This window comes from Seriola aureovittata, chromosome 22, assembly GCF_021018895.1.
Source record: "Seriola aureovittata isolate HTS-2021-v1 ecotype China chromosome 22, ASM2101889v1, whole genome shotgun sequence".
NCBI classification, from domain to species: domain Eukaryota; kingdom Metazoa; phylum Chordata; class Actinopteri; order Carangiformes; family Carangidae; genus Seriola; species Seriola aureovittata.
This window is the reverse complement of record NC_079385.1, coordinates 11,583,206-11,602,624: the sequence shown is the minus strand read 5'-3', so window position 1 is coordinate 11,602,624 and position 19,419 is coordinate 11,583,206. Positions and strand designations below refer to the sequence as shown.

The window sequence follows — 19,419 nt, the reverse complement described above, 5'->3', positions numbered from 1 at the left end:
AACAATACAGCCCTTTGTGGAAAGTCAGGAGACCGACCATCACTACCGTCATCCTCCTTTTCCATCTAATAATTATCCCCAAAATATCGTCTTTATCACCATCATCTATCCTTCAGACTGACCTTCTTCATAATGACAGCCTAACAAGGTAGGTAATCAATAACGTCTCTTCAAGTCATTCCTCAGGGCAAGACAGCTCAGTGTGAAGCTCACTCAGCTCTGCAGTCACATCAGTGTGTTACGCCTGGAAGTTACACTACTGTAGCTAAATGATTAGCGCCGCCGCACGTAACTCACATGACGGCCGTCCTTTTCTTTACAGTGGGAAAGTCTATGTCACATCAAAGCAACAGCTGACAGATGAACCTATAAAAAATTAAAAAAAAAAAAAAAAAAAAAACCTGAAAAACCCAATAAGTTAAAGGCTGACTAGTATCACAATCACATGTATTCGTACTCTGACCTCCTCAAGTCTTGTGAAAGGAAGAGGTCAAACGCTGTTCAACAAACCACAACCACAATTGCAACAAGGCAGAGGGGGTTTGCGATTCCAGATGTGGGTTTGTGGAAGATCTCGTTGCTGCTACAGTAACAGAGACCTCTTTAGATGGAGGTAAAATGCCAAATAAGCATTACAGTGGTTGTTCACGGTAACTCAAAAGGATAAGGAATGATAAGTGTGGTTGGAGACTGCACTGCAGAAATCAATCATAAAATGCTGTGGGGCAATTATTTCAAGATTTATTTCAAGATTTATTTCAGATATGATGAATGTATGACACATTAATCATTCCAAACTCCACATGAGCAGTTTTAATAACGCACAATAACTACAAACACTCGTATGGGTGTGCTACATTGGTCTTAGCAATGATTGACCTGTAACAACAATGAAAATGTGTATCAATAGGCTTTTTTCCCAGCAGACATGTTGACTTGTCATAGTAGGAAAAGCACAGGTGTTACTGATAACATTATCAAATGGCTCCATGTTGGTCAAGTGTCCGAGTAAGTCCTGACAGAGTGACAGTGAGCCAGCATGCACAATACAGGGACCCTGACACTGAAGTAGCAATCATATCAGTAGGATCATACAGATTGATGGTACTGGCCTTAAAAAAAATGTTTTTTTTAAAAACCACGGTGATGCATTCCTGTGTTTAGCAGAAAGCATGACTGGGTCCAGAGACAAAATGCTCCTGGTGTAGATTTCCCATCCTGTCACAGGTCATCTTGACCTGCCAGTCTACTGCAGTGCAGCTGAGTTTGTAATGTGTCCACTTTCTCTGTGACCTTCCTGCTCGCACTCAACATCATAATGGCTATATTTCTATGAATTATATCATTGTCCTGCAGGCCACTCTGCGGCTATAACATAAGATGATACGGCAGTCTAGTGTGTGATGTAACTATATTGCAGCTGGTGATGTAACCAGCTCTGCAGGCAGATTCAAGCTGCACAACACAAAGAGCATCGTCTGAGAGCTCCTCAAAGAGAGACAGAACAAGAGAGAGAGACAGAGACAGAGGGAGAGAAGAAATCAACTGAGAGAGAGAAAGGGTGAGACAGAAAGCCAGAGAGAACAAAGAGATACAAAGAAATACAAAGGGACTCGCTGGTCAGACAACTGACTATGGATGCTAGAGTTACACACACACACTCAGTCAGGCAGTCAGTCAACCACTACAACTCACTTTATGCAAATGCATGTATATGCAAATACAAACACACTATACATCGGACTGCGCTGACTGACCTCCAGCCGATGAACGCTGCAGGACTGCTGCAGCTACGTTGACTAACAAGTACTTCTTGCTTAACTGGACATCAGTCAATCAACGTCTCGAAGTCACACGCACTGTGTAGCCTCATCCACAATGTGTGTGTGTGTGTGTGTGTGTGTGTGTGTTGTGTGTGTGTGTGTGTGTGTCTGTGTGTGTGTGTGTGTGTGTGTGTGTGTGTGTGTGTGTGTGTGTGTGTGTGTGAACATCCAGGTGTGTGTTAGAACCGTCAGCTCATGTCTCGATGTGTAAGACACAGCGATGGTGATTTCATGTCTGATTTGTCAACGGGTAACAAACACACTGCATTTTTGCAAACTTTTGCCGAGTGCTATCTTGTCACCACAGTTTGCCACTGAACAACTACTTTATAAGTGCCTTGCTCAAAATCACATTGTGGCTGCTCATTACTAATTCAAAACCCATCTTTAATCTCTCTAATTAACCTTTTTTTGATAAATGTGTGTACATGTCTTAGTTCTCAGCGTGTATGGTTTCGTTAATAGGGCGTAAAGTTGTGAATGTAACTGCAGGTGGACTGCCTGAGCAACAGTCTTATTCCAGAGGTTTGATTCTTAGACAGTAAACAGTAATGTACATGACATTTTAAAATACAGATGTCCACATTACACAGCACTGCTGTCTAACCTGTATACCTGACAGTCAAATTCTTAGCTACAGTCCAAACACAGTCAAGCTGAAACAGTAGATGATACTGCAGTGACTCAATTCTGTGATGTCAATGTTTTATAATTGGATTTATTACTCATATGTAGTCTGATCTGTTCCACGTCTTCATCCTGTATGAACATATTCTGATTGACAAAAAATCCATACTTTATATTTGAAATATTAGATGACAGAAGTAAGACTTATCTGTCTTTGCTGTATGTTAGCATTATGGATTCATACAGGACTCTGCCAGTGCAGTGAGCACGGTTAATTTAGGGGTCAAATTACAAGTGCAGTGGAAAATCTGGATGAGTGATGACAGTGTTAGTCAGACACTGGAAGAGACAGACTGGCTGGATGGCAAATCATGTTGGATAATCAGACAGCCTGCCAAACTGCGAGCCTGACCGCCTGCTGAAGGCTGCGACAGTTTCCCCTCTGTGACACACGATAGGTAGAGGAACCCGACTAGGTAGTAGAGTAACAGAGAGTAAGAAGGCAGATTCATGTTAGTGATGAAGATTGGTGGAGCAGATTAGAATTCAGAGCTGAAAGGATTAGATGAGTAGTTTAATCAATTGGTTGAATAACAAAGTTAACGGGCAACTATTTCGACTGATTAATCCTTTAGGTTTTTCATTTTAGTAAAAATGCCAAAAATGAACATCCTATTACAGCCTATTTATTGGTTTTCTTAGTCTTCAATGAAACTTAAATTTGAATTTTGCAGTGTTGGTTGCACAAATTAAGCAAATTAAAGAAACCACTTTCAGCTCTGGGAAGCTGTGACTGACATTTTTCATTATTTCCTAATATTTTGCATTTTAAAAGAATAATCAAGAAAACATTTCACCAGAAGATCAATCAATAAAGAGGGCTTTCCATTAGGAAAATTGTTCAGCCATGGTGGTAAGCCACCCAGATGCTGACACAGATCTGTGGTAAGACAGGCAATCTGCTTGGTAAAAGTCATCTTCCAGTCATGCAATGTTTGCCATAGTTTATGTGTAGCCACTGTAGCTCATTAACTCAAAGAAACACAGAAAGTGTTTAGCTGAGGTGGAAAACCATCCCGACACATTAGTTTGCAGATGATGGCATCTTAACAACAGTGAGACAACACCACTGCTCGTTTCCCCTGACGATTCATGTGTTATGGTTTAAATGTTCAATGATTTCAGTCGAGGTGGCCCACCTCCGCTATAAAACATTATGAGGAAACCCTGTAATGGAAATAATGGTGAGCTGCAGCTCTAGCAGAATTAAAGTGGAAAGATTAAAGTGTTTTATAAGCGAATAAGAATACAGTTTCAATAAAAATATATAACAGGCTAAATGTGAAGGTTTAGAGTGCATCTGTGTCAAATAAGCCAGTAAGACTACAGTCGTCAAGTACACAACAGCAAAATCGTATAGAGTGAACGTTACTGTGTATTTTCACTCCAAAAAAGGACACGACCTGTGCAGCGCAATAAATCTCTTCAAAAGGTAGCTGATATTGAAGCTAGCCTACATGTAGATGCAGCCATGGTGTTTTCAGACAGTCTTCATGGTTCAGTTCACACACAACCCTCCTCCTCCTTGTGCTCCTAGCTCTTGTCATGCTACACAGTTAGCTAAGCTACCGGCAGGCACAAAGAGCCCACACAGCTGTGCCTAATACTGAAATCCTGATCACTGCTGCCCTAACATACCGTGCAGCCGCTCAGTCTTACCTCTTTGGCGGCGACGGCTGCTCAGACCCCACGCAGACCCAAACAGTGTTTTCTAGACGTGACTTATGCTGCACTGTGCTCGCCTGCCTTGTCCATTGTGTAGAAGTGATGCTGAGTGTCTGCTCACCGCTGTTTGAAGCATTAGCTTTTCCCTTCTGTCTTTCACTGTACAAACACAACTTCAGCTCATGACCGTAAACCACCGCATAAGGGCGCCATCACATTTTAAGCCAATAAACGTTGCCAACGGTCAGTAAAGAGAAGAAGAAGGATATCGGGGTCACATTATCACTCCGGTGAATAACTTAAACTAAACGGAAAAAAACTGATAACAGCGTTGCCGTATCATGTTGCAGCACGGTGAATCGCACATAAACACAGCCAGTGGTATAATTTGAAAGAACTTTACTCACCTCTAGTGGACATTATAATTCACTACATGAGAAAAACTTTCACCGAGTTTGCGCTTTTGCACAAACTTTACGGTTAGACCAACGAATGACAGACATTAAATATACGTGACGTAACGAAACGAGCACCAATTGGCTTCCGTGATGGGCGGGACGCAACACAGATAACGGACCTAAAATTTCTCCGTCTGTTATCCTTTAACAGACTCGTCCGTAGATAATTATGTGACTTATTATCAAAAACGTTAAGCCAGTATCAGCGTGTAGCCTACAGAGAGAAGAAAATGCCGCTCACCGATCTAGAAATATACTGAAGTAAGTCAGACGTTCTAAATAAAACACCAAACGCTTAGCCTAATGCTACTCGGCTATAAAAGCTAAAGTTAGCTGCTATTGTAATTCCTGCTAACTAACGGTGAATGAAAGAATACCTTTAAAAAATTTAGTCCAGCTTGTGTTAGTGACATTTTGTTTAACGTTTTTAACACTACCGGGTTTAAAATAGCTGTTAGCAGCTATACCAACGCTGTTGTGTATTCTTTTATGTGGGTGTTCTTGCTGAATATCTCCATTTACCAAATATTGATCATAATTTGTGTCTCCTTGTGTCTGTCCCATGTACGTACAGTCTCTGTTTGTTTCCTCCTCTGATCTGTGTCCCCAGTCAGTGAGATGTCTCTGGCTCAGAGAGTTTTGTTGACCTGGGTCTTCACCCTGGTTTTCCTCATCATGCTAGTACTGAAACTGGATGGGAAGGTAAGGGTTTTTATTATCCCATTAGCCACCAATTTGAGTAAATAGAAATAATAGAAATGAACACATCAAATAGATAGAAGTTGTGGGTAAAAGCATTTACTCTGTGACTTACGCCATCCTCTCCATTTCTTCCTTCCAGGTGCAGTGGAACTGGTTCCTCATCTTCCTCCCAGTTTGGGTCTTTGATGGCATCCTCATCCTCATGCTTGCCATTAAGATGGCCGGCCGTTGCAAGCCTGGGTACGACCCACGGAACGGCTCCCCAGATCTGCGTCTACGTGCCTGGTACTTGACGGCCATGCTGCTCAAGCTGGGCTTCTGCCTGACACTGTGTGCCAAGCTGGAGAAGCTGGCTGATGTAAAGCTGACGTTTGTGTGCATACCGTTGTGGACCATGTTGCTGGGAGCGCTGGTGGAGCTGGGGCTGAATATCTTTCCTGAGAGGAGAGAGGCCTGAGAGTGATCAGAGTGCTCTTTCAAACCTTGTCACAAATCATTACACCAACAAAAGACATAATATAAAATATGTTTGTATGACCATTGCTTTGTGAAATTGGAGGCTTTGCTTTAGTCTAATTGTTTCCAGAGAGGACCGGGCCTCAAGAAGGAATCAAGTCATCATCTGATACCTTGGATCTTTAGAATAATAGACTTTGTGTAAAAATAGAAATCATGTACTCGGATCTCAGTGAAATATGCTGTGAGGTTTTTAGCAGAGCTGGGACTCTGCTGCCTGTGTCAAAGAAGAGCTGCCTGTAAATCCGATTGTAGGATTTAAAGAAAAAAAGTCCAAAACAGCTCAACAATGGTTCTGTTTTCTTTACAAAGAAAAAACTGCATATATTTAAGACTACTGTGAAACCGACACTGGAAGAAACATGAATTTCCTCTAATGTTTTCTAGTGTTTATCTTTATTGTACATGAGCTAGCACAGCTGCTCTTATAAGGAACGTCACACAGAGAGGGAAGTGAATAGTATTTGGTGAATTTTAACTGCACTTCCTTTATTTAAGCTGCATAACATAACTATCACTCTTGGTACCAAATCATGGAGTGTAAATTTTGTTAAATGTGCTGCAGATATTGTTTGGCTGTATTTACGCACAGACACTTTGTCTTTTCATTCCTGAGCTGTGGAGGGTTGTTGGTTGATTTTACAAATTATAAATTAACTTTCAAAGTGTTGATGAGAACAGCTTGTTTGGCTACTAGCACACAAAGGAATAAATAACAGATAATTTAAGAAATTGCTCAGGACAAAAAGGCTCTTGGAACAACTTGTGATGTTCTTTTTACCTACGGGCTACCCCCCTCTGCCTTGTACAATATCTCTTTTGTACCGTTGAAATCATGTGTCCCATGAAAATAAATTCGTAAGTTGTTATTAGGTGCAAGGTCCAAGGTCATAAAACCCTTAACTTGTAATGTACTCTGTGATTTACATTCAGATTGATATGGGAAATCTATTGCAAAAGACTTGTGTTAAGAGATGAAGATCATGTTCCTACTGTATGTTAAGTTTTATTATTACAGTGTTAATTGTCAAACGAACACAGCTCATCTGAATATTTTCTACCAGCAGTTTAAAATGTGTGAAGCTGATCATTGATTCACAGCTCGACTTCATGGTACAGCTGACACTGTGCGTGACTGAAATTGGTTTTTGTGCCATGTGATTGTTCATTAGTATTTCCGATACATTCTTCGCATTACTTTGCACTATGTTGACATGAAAATGAGATGGCATGCATGTGTTTGAACAATAAATGACTCGATTTACATGAACACTGTGGTGCGTTTGTCTGGTAAATAGTAATTTTAGCAGTCGTTGTAACAGTGCAAATTCATATGCAATTGTTTCCATGTACACAAGGATCGCATTAGTCACATCACGATGCAAAACAAAAATTGGGGTTTGGGAAAATCCCTCTGGGACATGACCTGAAATGAGCTGTGAAGCACTTCAGCTCCACTGACATGCAAACAGAGCACACTGAAGCCCTTTGTCTGTTCTCTCTCTTTAAATGTTGTAACATGTCGTTTATGACTTTACGGAACTTTAATGTTCACATGCGTAACTGTGTGAGATCAGTGCTTCCAGTTTGCAATCTCTGTTCCGAGTCCAAGCTGCACTGACACCACCATTAACAGCAGCCGGAAAATGTCCGCTAGAGGAACTGAAATTATGGGGAGAACTCATTTATAAAAAGCACAGTACTGGGCACACTTACTGAAGGCTTTTAAGGGGATGCAGTCTCAAGCCAGTTTCCAAAGTGGAAACAGCTTGTCAGACACCACACCTTTATCATCGGCCATCCTCAGAAAGAGTTGAGTAGAGACAGTAGAAACGGGGTGGATGCAAAGATCTGCCAAGTGTTTTAGGGGTATGAAAAGTACTAAACCTGATGTTAATTTCACAGCTTACCTGATGTTGAGTGCTGTTTCTTGGTGATTTGTACCATTGCAATTGACAATCAAACCCCCAACAATGAGCAGTGTACGCTCAAAGACTGTACAGTCTGTGTGCGCGCCACATTCACGTGGTTCAATGAGGTTTTTCCGAGTATTCCCTCCAAAAACCCTTTCTTTGTCCCTGCTCCAACTTCCTTCCTCACGCCCACTCCCACCCTTTAAAGGTCAGCTGAGCTCCTCTGGCATTCCCACTGTGTGTGTGTGTGTGTGTGTGTGTGTGTGAAAGAGAGCATGAAAGGATGAAATGAGGGGAAAAAGGCTGTTTTGAGTCGTATTTGACCTGACACACACCAGCCCCGTATTATGGGACTACTGCATTGTGGCGTATATGTGTTGTCTGCTCACATCTCGCCTGGTGAAACTGCTGAATTCATTGTTGCAGACTGCAGTGAGTGGGCGGCTTGCATAATAGAAACACAGAGAGAGAAAACACAGGCAGGTATACATCAGAGGTGTAGTCTCTTAGAATTAGAAATAACTGGGGTGAATGGCCTTTTGGTGCCTTTAAAGTCATACAGGTGTCTCTGGTCTCTAACTCACCACACTTACAAACAAAGCTGCTTCTGTCATAAGGCAGGCAGTAAAGTGGTGAATCCAAGTACATCTAATATCAATGTGAAATAACTCTTACATCTTAAAGCTGCTATAGTCTATATTTTATCTTAACAAAAAGGGACCCACTCGAAAAACACTGCTCCTTAGTGCTCCTAGTGGTCAAAATGTTGACCTTTTTTTTTTCTTAACCATTTTGGGTTCCGTCCTCGTTCCTCATATCCATAATCTATACATCGGGGCGCCTCGGTGGCTGGTCTGGTGGAGTGTGTACCATTGGGGCATAGTCATGGCTGCAGCGGCCCGGGTTTGAATCCGACACGTGGCCCTTTGCTGCATGTCATCCCCTCTCTCTCACATTAGGGCATAAAAAGCCACAAAATGACATAATCCATACATAAAATGACTCGTTATTTAATGTCATTGTAAATGTCTAATTTTCAAGAATACATGAACAATTCAATTCTTGAAAGTACACATTTTTAAACATAGATGCTCTTAACCAGAGCAATAAGCATCAATTCTTACCCCAATAGTTTCATACATTGAACCTTTTATTAGCTCGGCTCATATTTAAAGTAGAAACCACACTACAAGTTTTTTCCTCTTTACAAAACTTCTTATGTACACTACAGTGCTGACAGTTAAAAATCACAGAAACAAAATAGAAAAAAAGACCAAACCAAAACCTTGAGATAAATAAATTCTGTGAAAACAACACTAGCCCCTGAAGACTTTTTTTTGTTTTCAACCTTAATTTTTGTCACATTTGTACAAAAAATATATAAGTTCCTGTCATGTTTTTGTAACATCTGAAACCCCAAAGCATAAAAAGAGCTGCAGAGCGCCGTGCAACTGGCATCAAGTGCTTAATCACCTAGCTCTCTCCAGAGCCACACAGTGAAGAGTTCTGTCTCTGAAATTCAGTCCTATGAGGCAAACTGACCAAGAGAGCTGAAGCTACGGCTTGTGGTCAGACTAATCATGAAAAACACAACCCTGCTTTCAGGATATCATTCCACTGAACCATCCCAACTTAAACCGCAGATATTTGGAGAGTTTTCAGCGGCTTTAGGGACCAATTTAAGGCTTCATTTTCATTTTCCAGTGAAAACTTAAAACTTGGACTCCTAAAAATTTCCACGAAAGTGCAGAACTCCTTCTCTATATGGCTCTGGACCATTTAGTAGTTCACAGTTAAGGACAGGCACTGGGGAAATGATGTGGGCTACATTAGCAGATGGGCTGTACTCCAATAGCGATAAAGTCAAATCAAGACATCAATAACAAAAAAAAAAAAAAGGAAAAAATCAAGTTTCTCTCAACAACAAAAGTTCCACAACTGTGGGATGAGCACTGAGACAGAAGAGTTTGATCCTAAAATCAGATACTTGGAAAAAACATACAGTCTTCATAGCTGTTGCTAAAACAATTTCAATAATTTATTGTAGTTTTAAACACAGGAGTTCACTTCAGTCCCTGGTTGATAAATAAAACATTTTTATAGACAGGATACTCCACACTGTAGAGAAACTGGACTTCAGGTAAATAGATAAACAGTGCTTTGAGAATGAAACTCTCAACAGTGTACCATCTGTTTTCAAAGTGTCCACACAGAATAAAAAGTTATATCATAGAATTGCTGAGGCCTGAATGTATTAAAACAATAATCCTGGAAGAACCTGAAATTGTTGATAAGCTGACATGACCCAATGTGTTTTCGATAATATCAACTGTAGTTAAACTGCAGCTGATGTATTTGTGTTACAAAGTGCCATACTGAGTCACATTTGGGAAGTCTTCACATACTGAATCTGTATGATATTGCTCTACCTCATGGCAAGCTCTTGATGTAGCTGCATAGGTGCTAATATAATGCTGCAGATTGAACAATATTTCAATGACCCTGAAAGATTTCTTAGAGCTCCAGTAAAATCAGTGGATCAGGTTTTAGCCAGTGATTAAGATTTTGAGGTTTTTTTTTCCTCAGGAGACCAATGTATTCGTGGATGTGTCCTGAATAGTTTTTCCTGAGACTCTCAAGGCCTTTCTGTGTAACAGCCTTGGCTGGGTTGAATTCTTCCCTGGCTGACCAGCAAGTGCTCAGTTTCCAAAATTAGGAGACCCTGGTAGACATCCAACAGACACTGAAAAACACAGCGAAATTACACTGAGAGCTCTGCCACTGGTGTTGAGGGCTACGGGTACAAGATAATTTCAATACTTTAAATTGCAACTCTTCTTATGATGTAATTGTCTACAGTGCTACTGGCTGTAGCCTGTAGCTTACCCTACTCAGTCCTATTTTATACGGGGCATTATTTTCATTTAATTGCACTAATATTCTTCTTGGGCAATAAGACACTGCAACTGATTAGAAGAATCATTTAAGATACCTGTTAATTACATTTAATCACTCCTCACGGAGGCTGACTCAATGAACATGATTCAACAGGACATTACTGGCTGTGTATCAATCGCTTTGAAATTTGAATAAAAATACTGATACTTGTCACCACATCAATAACTGGGAAATGCAGGTTTATATTCAGCAGCTTATTGCGGAGCATTATTGCTCAAAATACAATATTAGGGAAAATTACTGCAATATACTGTATTGATTAAGATGTATCAATACAATATAGTTAAGGAAATGTAGTGATATCACATCAATACATTTGTGTATTGTATAATATCAGTTTGACCCATCATTATTCCAGAAACAGTCTTGGGCACAAAGAATATACTAGAAAAAAAGCCACAAACTGGAAGCATTAGCTGCAAGTTTCACAAAAAGGTCGTCATCATGACCTTTTTTTATATAAATATCTGTCACAAATCTGACACTTCCTACCTCTGACGGCTCTCAGATATTCTGATATTCAAAAGGGCTATGCTCACTTCAAAAGAACGACAGCAGTTTGGCAGACTTGAACCTGGAAAATCTCTTCTTCAGTGTCAGATTTTGGCGCGCCCATACTTCACTAAAGGCCAAAACTACCAGTACATGCAACAACTGCTTAATATTTCTGAACCAGAGCACAACCAAAGCATCAGGACAGTCTAAACCAGTCCAGTCAAGAGGTGTGGGGTAAATAAAGTCCAACTCTGCTTTATAAACTACGAATCTGTGTCCATACCGATACACTTCACTGTCCTCCCCGTTATTTCCTTTTTACATTGTTTTACAACAGCACAACCAAAATAAAACCTTGTACATATACAGTCATTTAAAAACAGCATCATTATGTACAAAAACTACTATAAAATCTGTCTCTGCTCCTCTTCATGCTTTGGGGGCGGGGAGAGGACAGAGGGGCAAGGCTGAGGGGGGAGAGGAGGGGGAAGAGGAGGAGGAAGGGGAGGCAGGGTCTGCGAGGAGGAAGGAGGAGGAGGGGGATGGGGGAAAGGCTGTGACAGAGAGAGCTGAACCTGCGCTGGTGCTGAGGTTTGGTATTGCGGTTGTAGCGGGTAAGAACCTGGTGGCTGAGAGAGGAAAGACTGAGGGGGGAGGAAGGGGTGAGAGGGGAAGTGGGGGTGCTGAGGAGGGTAGAAGGTCTTGGCGAACTGGTGATGGTGAGAAAGGTGAGGAGGAAGAGACTGCGAGCTGGTGAGAGGAGTGTTTGGATGAGGCGGGGAGGGGATCAGGGGAGGCTGGTAATACGGTTGAGACTGGGTGGTGATGTTTGGTTGGTGTGGAGGATGCAGGTGAAGCTGGCTCATGTGAACCGAATGGGGAGGTGGTTTCTGACTCAGGAAAGAGTTAAGAGTCTGTGGCTGTGCAGGGAGGGAGGGATTGGACAGCTGATTTGGGGGGAGGATTGGAGGTCTATGAGGGAGGTGGGAGTGTGGCAGGAGAGGGGAGTAGGAAGGGGGAAGCATCTGAGGGAGGTGAGGAGGAGGAGGTGGGAGATGCTGCGGTGTGTATTGCTGCATGTAAATCCCTTGCCTCCCGGAGTCCTGTGGCGAACGTATCTGTGGATCCGCCGACGTCCTGGAGTCCGAACTGTGAGTCCATTTCTCTGGGAGCATTTGTGTCCGTGTGTCAGCTACTGTGTGTGTCCGTGCGTCAGCTTGGGAGGTGTGTGTGTGTACACCCACAGCAGGTGAGCCCTGTGATGCTCGAACCTCTGACTGCACTTGTGTCCGTGTGTCTGAATCAGCGTCTGGCTTCGGACGCAGTGAGTTTCTGTCCTTCGCTTGGTCTGACTGAGAGGAGGGAGGCGGCTGGTAAGACGACGAGATGGTGGAAGGAGGGAGTGTGGAGAGATGCGAGTCCGCTTTAGGCTTGGGACTACTCAGGGAAGAAGTAGCGGAGGCTGATGTGGAGGAAGATGTGGACAGACCAGGAACGGAAGAGGAGGTAGAAGAAGACGGACTGGGAGCAGCAAAAGAGGAGCGCAAAGGAGGAGTATCAGTGGAACCAGCTGAAGGCGCAGAGGAGGAGGAGGAGGAGGAAGACTTAGAAAAAGATGGAGAACGAGGTGATTTGGGATCTGAATGAGAAGTAGAGGAAGAGGAGGAGGAGGACGCTGTACTGGAAGACGTCATTCTGCTGTCCGAGTGGTGGTGGTGGTGGTGGTGATGATGATGATGATGATGGGGCTTTGATGATACTTTGGGTTTTGTGTCCTGATGAAGAGGATGGCGAGAGGCAGGAGGGGACAGAGGGAGAGGCGAAGGTGATTTATTTTTGCAAAGAGGAGGAGCTGGAGGTTCTGTCTTCACCTTAGCAGCAGGTGAATCCTGCGGTTTGAGTTTTGCTCCTCCTTTTAACCTCTCAGTCTCCTCCTCTTTGTCTCTGGCACCGCCCACGTTTGAGTCCACTGAGCGAGCAGGCTGAGGCAACAGAGGTGGATGCTGAGGATGAGAGTGAGGACGATGATGATCCCGTTCCTCCTTTTTGACAACTGGCAAAGTTCTGTTTTCTGCCACATCTGCATCCTCATTCTCCTCTTTTATCCTCTCCTTCGCACCTTTCTCACCCTTCTTTTCTCTCCTCCTCTCCTCTTCCTCTTCTTCTTTTGCCCCCAACTCTGTGGTTTCTGTCTCCTTCTCCTTCGACTCAACGATCTTCTCCTCCTGCTCTTCCTTCACATCTCCTTCCTCCTCCTCCTCCTCCTCTTCATCCTCCTCCTCGTCTGCCTCTCCTTGGTGGTACTGCCTTAAGCGGACGTGCCATGCCAGGCTGCAGACGGCAGATACAGTCTTGAACTGGTGGACCACGTTGCGGGGGATGAAGTAGATGTCCTCGTCGGAAAGGCGGATGCGAGCGTAACGGATGCCCTCGCGACGCAGCTGGTTCAGTTTGGCATCATCCACCCACTGCACACACTGGAGACAAGGAGGAGACGAGGGTTTAGATGGAGGAAATAAAGGGGTGCAGTCCAGAATAAAACACCCATCTTTTGACACTAACATCTATTTTAAGAACTGACTCTGACGCTCGTTATCAATATAAGAAGAATTTAAAGTTTTCTAATTTTTTAAAACCTTTAGTCACTTCAGTAAATCCGTTTTAAGAATAGAGAGGAGGAGAATAGATAAGTTTCATTGTTAAAAAAAACCCCTGAATCCCTACTTCAAACTCAAAAAGCTCTATTGTTACATTCAATTAAGCAATTCATTAATTTGAACATAATGTAAGATTACATAATATGCAATGTGAAAATCTGAATTTTTTCTCAGCCAAGCAGTGAACTGGTACTTTACATTTATTTATGTATCGCTTGCAACACTTTATATTTATAAGAAGAGAATGAACATGAGCTATACAGCTGGAAAAACAACATAGAGATTTTTAAAAGATGAACGCGGTTTTTCATCACTGATGCTGTAGCGTTACACCGACATGTAACGTGCTCCTTGTGTCATACTTCATTTTGAGGAGATGGGCTGTGTTCAAAAGCAACCTGCAGTGTCACGGTGTCACTGTGTGGAATCAGCTACACAGGTCTACATGGGAACTTAACCTAAGATTAATTGCAAATAATAAATTAGTGAACTAACACTGCAGTTCATTTTCACTCCACCAGGTGCCAGCAAACAACATCAGTTTACGTTAATGTTCCCCTTCACCTGGTGTTGGGTATTAAGTGTTATGTTAGGGTTACACTGTGGGATAATTCTGTGTCTAATTTGGGGATGTTAAAAGGATGATTATACTGGGCGGAATCTAATAAGTGAGCAGTGCCTATTGACATGCCTGTGTGTGTGTGTGTGTGTGTGTGTGTGTGTGTGTGTGTGTGTGTAATGTAACACCTGAGACAGCGGGGGTTCATGTAAGTCCAACTGCAGCCTCTGAACTACATAAGGGAAATCACCGGCATGGAAACACACTACGTCTTTGGTTACACGAGGAGGCTCCGAGCTGAAAACAAGGGAGATTGTATGATGTCAGTCAGTGAGGACAGCGTGTGTTGCTTCAAAACAATCAGCTATCTACAGTGTACGTGCACCCAGCAGTCTGACATCCAAAGTGTGACCATGTGTTGCTTCACTGCCTACCCTTCTCCGGAGCATACGGCCTTCAGCACCCCAACGGCCGCCGTGGTCTGACGTTCGAAACCCTGACCGATGTGATCAGCGTGGGCCCGAGTCCGATCCTCAAACAGCATCTCTCTGGGCTCGCTGGTCCTGGGCAGCGACTGCAGCAGGTTCTTCACCTCGTTGGTGGAGCTACGAGAGGACAGGAATGATCACTCCGTCAGAGAAACGGAAGACACACACAAGTGCTCACACAGTTTCATGAAGATTTCCCCCCTGCCTCTGCGTCTCTGGCGTCTAAAGTAGAAAAATGACTAAAGGTGTGTGGGCTGCTCATTCTTCTAGTTCTATTTGTTTCTTTTATTTGTTTCCTGTCTGCTGTGCAAAGCAAAAGCACCAGACGGACTGCTGGTGTTGCTGTCCTCAGGATGTTGGGAGGGTGAATTCGTGTGGACATTATGAAACATCCTTGCAGTGTATTCAGGATCTATTCTAGTATTTTATCAATCTTAACTGAGTGTGTTTCACTTTTGATCATCAAAACATTAATTAGCAACTATTTTTATGTTTTTTTCTGTGTTTTATGTAAATGTCAGTCGCTTATTGGAAATCTTTTGCACACTGTAATTTGAGGACATATTTTGGACTGTTGGTATGGAAAATCAAAATTCAAACTGAAGACGTGATCTGAGAATCTGAGAAACTCTGACAGACACTTTAAAATTGGAAGAGGAATTCAAAAAGAATGCCCACAGCACTTTGTGAAATGTCACATTTCTTGTCTGTAGATATCATTAACTACACCTGAGCTTTTCCTCAGTTTAGGCCAATATCTTTATCCTTCATTTCCTCCACAATGTCTTTACTTTTTCATGCTCGCTGGTGGTAAAATCACTTTCCTTGCATGATCAATAAAGTCTTCATTTAGATTCAAAACACAAAACACTGGTAGCGAGAAAATTAGAATGAAAAATCTAAATAAAATCATCAGGGTGAGGTTGCATTTAGAATAAATAATGGAAAGTAAAATGGAATAAACACACATCAATGCTCAAACACAAACACACACGTACACTCTTGGCTTCGTGCGCACAGACTGAGAGGCTAACGAGTAAAAGCATAAAAATGAGCTGTGTTGCCAAACAATGGAAGTACTGCAGTCAGCTCACTACTGGATCAGTGACTCACACTGGAGCTGCAGTCAGATTCAAACAAGAGTATAAACACACACACACACAGTCTGTGAGAGATCCCTACATGAGCGTAACACAGACACACACATACAGAGACAGAACAGCAGCAAGACTACCCGTGCTGAACACTGAATTGTGCATTCATTCATTCAGAGATAAGAGGAGAGGCAGGAGCTGATGGAAGAGGAAGAAAGAAGCAGAGGAAAATATTAGAGAGTGGAGGGGGAGATTAAAAACACACACACACACACACCACACACACACAAAACGTGCACAGACACACACGCACAGCTCAGTGTGTCTGAGCTGCAGGCTGACAGTAATGAATGTAAAACCAGAAAAGCTGGTAAGTGAAACTGTGAAAAGAAGAGGGTGTAGAGGGAGGAGTGCTGAACGTGCACATCTATAGTGATATTCAAAGTCTATCATCTCCTGAAACTCTTTAACTATCCTTTATATGTGAGGTCCCATTGTTCTGGCATGTGTGTCAGTATGTACAGCGGGTACGCAAATGTCTGCACCACCAAGTCACCAAGACAGACTACTGTGCATTTATGGTCAAAAAGAAATTGGGAAAGAGAAGAGGAGAGGAAGAAGAACAGATAAGTGGGAAGTGGCAAGGGGAGAGAGAGGAGATGATGGAGGGAAAAAGAAGGATAAGGGATAAAGAAGGAGAAAGGTGGGGTGAAGAGGGATGAGGCAGTAAAAGGAGGGTAAAGAGGAGGGAGAGAAGGACAAAGGGGAGACAGAGGAAACCACCTCTGAAGACAAATACTGTTAATGTACATCTTAAAGCTACAGCACACTCCTAGAAAGATGTATATCACATTTACATTTCACACACCTGCTTAATGTACTTATCTGCAGAAAATCTATGACTAGGGCTGCCACTAATGATTATTCTGATTGTTAATTACTTTACTGATTAATTGATTAACTGTTATATCTATAATAGCTACGTTTTCATCCTAATTTAGTCCAAATTATAACAAAATTTCAATCAGCAAAAATCAGCAAAAGAAAATGCAAATTTATATGCATTTCCATCTATTCCTGTTTTACCATTAAACTGTTGAAGTAGAAAAGGATGCAACAAGAAGCAGTAAGTGAGTAAGATGTGGCAAGTAATATATATATATATATTCTTTTAATTTTTGACATTTCCATGCAGGTTTGAAATTGAAAATGTGCATAAAAACAGGTGAATGAAAACCCACCTAATGTCAGTCAGGTGCTACAATGCACTTCCATTGTAAGTGAAGGGAGACAAAATCTACAGTCAAAGTTGCTGCCACATATTTTCTGTCGATCGAGTAATCTAATAATCTGCTGGTTGTTGAGTTCTACCCTTTAGCTAAACAAACGTCCTGACTGAGCAGGCTGCTGTTTAACATCTTGCTGACAGCCACCAGGTTCTCAACGGACCCATCTTGATTGTCATTCGTAATGTTCGGAACAGCATGTTCAGCAACTGGTTTGCAACTGGTGCTGGCCAAGGCCGCTGCCGTTACTATGCAATTATTGTCAATCTCCGGAAGCACGGCACTCTTTCACTAAAAGCTGAAATATTTTGGTTTATTTTCATCGTCTGACCACTGTAATCAAGCTGAATTCTCAGACTGCGAGTCTCAGCGCTGACAGAAATGCATAACAGCTTGACCTTTTCGCTGAAACCACGAGAAAAAAGAAGCAACGCTGTGAGGAGATGTTCTCCATGCACAAGCAGCCTTCAACACAGCACACGGTCAAACTGCAGACAAGGTCTCACTGCAAATAACATCACGCCCTCCTTTTCTTTCTACTTCATTTATGCACAGCAGTTTTCTTTTATGTCTTTTACCTTATACACACAGACAGACATACATTCCTATGACATATTAAATGTGCTTTCTGTAAACACACCTATAGTCCTCTTGAAAGTAACAGCACAGTAACTGAAATAAATCAACTTAAAGCAGGAAAGAGAGGTCACAAGGAGGAAACAGAAGATGGATTGTAAGAGAAACAGGGAGAGACAGACAGGGCCGATATTTAGAGGTAGCAAGAGGACAAGGACAGTGAAAGGAGGGAGGAGAGGAGGAAAAAAAAGGAAAGCTTGAAGAAGGATGGAAGTGAGCGACTGAGGAGAGATGCTGGAGACAAAAGGGGGAAATACTGATTAAAGTACACCTCAGTTTGTAGATGTCACTTTGAGATTGTTTCTAATGGCGATTTATGATCATGTGATGGGATGAGACTGCACACGAAAGACAGGAGAGGAGGGAATTGTTAAACCACCTCTCTCTCCCCAGCCGTCCACTGCGTCTCTATAAAAACAGATACTTTCAGCCCCAATTGTTACACAAGTGTCTCTGACAGTCATTCACACTGACACACGCTCTCTTGACAGCAACCCCCTTCAAACACTGTCTAGACGCATGTATAAAAGTGAGACATACTGCATGTATTTATAGTTTGGATTCAGATGCAGTCGCTGATTAAAAAGCAAGTATGTTTCCTTTATTACTTCTTCTTTTTCCAGCCAGAAAAGTCTGACTGAGTGAAGCTTTCGTGGGTGAATCTAAAGACAAAAAAATCAATAAGGGCTGCAACTACCACATATTTTCATTATCATTAATTTTTGATTAATCACTCAATAGCTTGGTCAATAAAATGTCAGAAATGTCAGAAAAAATAACCATCTCAATTTCTTAAAGCCCAAAGTGATGTGTTCAAATGTCCTTTTTTTGTGTCCAAAACCTGAAGATATTCAGTTTACTATGATATAAAACAGAGAACAGCAGTAAATCCTCATTATTTAGGGGCAGGAATTAGGGAATAGTTTGTATTCATGCTTGGAAAAATTACTTCAACTAATATCTTCTGTACTGATTAACTTATTTTTTCCGCTAAAATAAATCAACTATAGCAAAAATTAAATAAATTAATTCCAAAACATTAGCATTGATATGATTACCAATCAACAGAGACAAGAGAGAAGTAAATGAAGCATGGGAGGAATGTGTGTGGTGTGTGTTGTCCTGTGCTTGGCTGGCTGCCATGTGAAGTAGCGTCTGATGTTGGCTCTATTAACATAGCGATGATCTCATCTGAGTGGTGAGCCACATACCGCTCACATCACACACAAACACACACCAGACGCACATCATTTCTCTCATGGTCTCAAACAGATATTGTGTGTGTTTGTGTCTGTGTAAGCAACAATGGCACTGTGACAGAGACAAACACAGAGGGTGTAATTGCTTCATCCGGAGCTGCTGGGCTACAACAAAGCTTCGTGTGGCTATTGCGGCTGCTGCCTTCAAAATGTGCGAGTGTGTGTTTGTTACTGTTTTTTTCATAATCAGTCCTCATGTGCTGTGTGGAGAGTACAGAGGCAA

The 19,419-nt window shown here is 42.1% G+C and overlaps 3 protein-coding genes across 6 annotated transcripts in view; 1 reads left to right on the top strand and 2 right to left on the bottom strand.

Moving 5' to 3' along the window:
* Positions 1–4,360, bottom strand: part of LOC130163675 (protein PHTF2-like) — a 56,568-nt gene extending 52,208 nt beyond the window's left edge. For 2 of the 3 annotated variants that reach the window (XM_056368011.1, XM_056368013.1), the window contains exon 1: positions 4,170–4,359. The gene's annotated coding sequence lies outside the window, so the exon portion shown is untranslated. Of the gene's footprint in view, positions 1–4,169 lie in introns of all 3 variants that reach the window. The other variant, XM_056368012.1, reaches the window with a different exon arrangement.
* A 351-nt stretch (positions 4,361–4,711) lies between these two features.
* On the top strand, positions 4,712–7,123 carry LOC130163511 (transmembrane protein 60-like). 2 transcript variants are annotated; one of them, XM_056367774.1, is made up of 3 exons: positions 4,712–4,894; positions 5,244–5,335; positions 5,475–7,123. In XM_056367774.1, the coding sequence occupies exons 2-3, from the start codon at positions 5,252–5,254 to the stop codon at positions 5,790–5,792; spliced, it is 402 nt and encodes a 133-aa protein (XP_056223749.1). In that variant the 5' UTR covers positions 4,712–4,894; positions 5,244–5,251; the 3' UTR covers positions 5,793–7,123. The 2 variants fall into 2 exon arrangements, with proteins under 2 accessions (XP_056223749.1, XP_056223748.1); XM_056367773.1 differs by having other exon boundaries at positions 4,713–4,894; positions 5,208–5,335.
* A 1,635-nt stretch (positions 7,124–8,758) lies between these two features.
* The window catches only part of LOC130163719 (lysine-specific demethylase RSBN1L-like), a 37,967-nt gene continuing 27,306 nt past the window's right edge, over positions 8,759–19,419 (bottom strand). Inside the window, exons 7-9 of the mRNA XM_056368067.1 lie at positions 14,868–15,038; positions 14,622–14,730; positions 8,759–13,694 (exon numbers count right to left, since the gene is read on the bottom strand). Coding sequence (XP_056224042.1) covers positions 11,622–13,694; positions 14,622–14,730; positions 14,868–15,038 — 2,353 coding nt within the window. The 3' untranslated portion in view covers positions 8,759–11,621. The remainder of the gene's footprint in view (positions 13,695–14,621; positions 14,731–14,867; positions 15,039–19,419) is intronic.

Excerpts from the sequence above, each read along its gene's own strand:
- LOC130163511 (XM_056367774.1), top strand. The coding sequence starts at position 5,252 with ATGTCTCTGGCTCAGAGAGTTTTGTTGACCTGGGTCTTCACCCTGGTT. Across the intron at positions 5,336-5,474 it reads TACTGAAACTGGATGGGAAG|GTGCAGTGGAACTGGTTCCT; the intron begins GTAAGGGTTTTT and ends TCTTCCTTCCAG.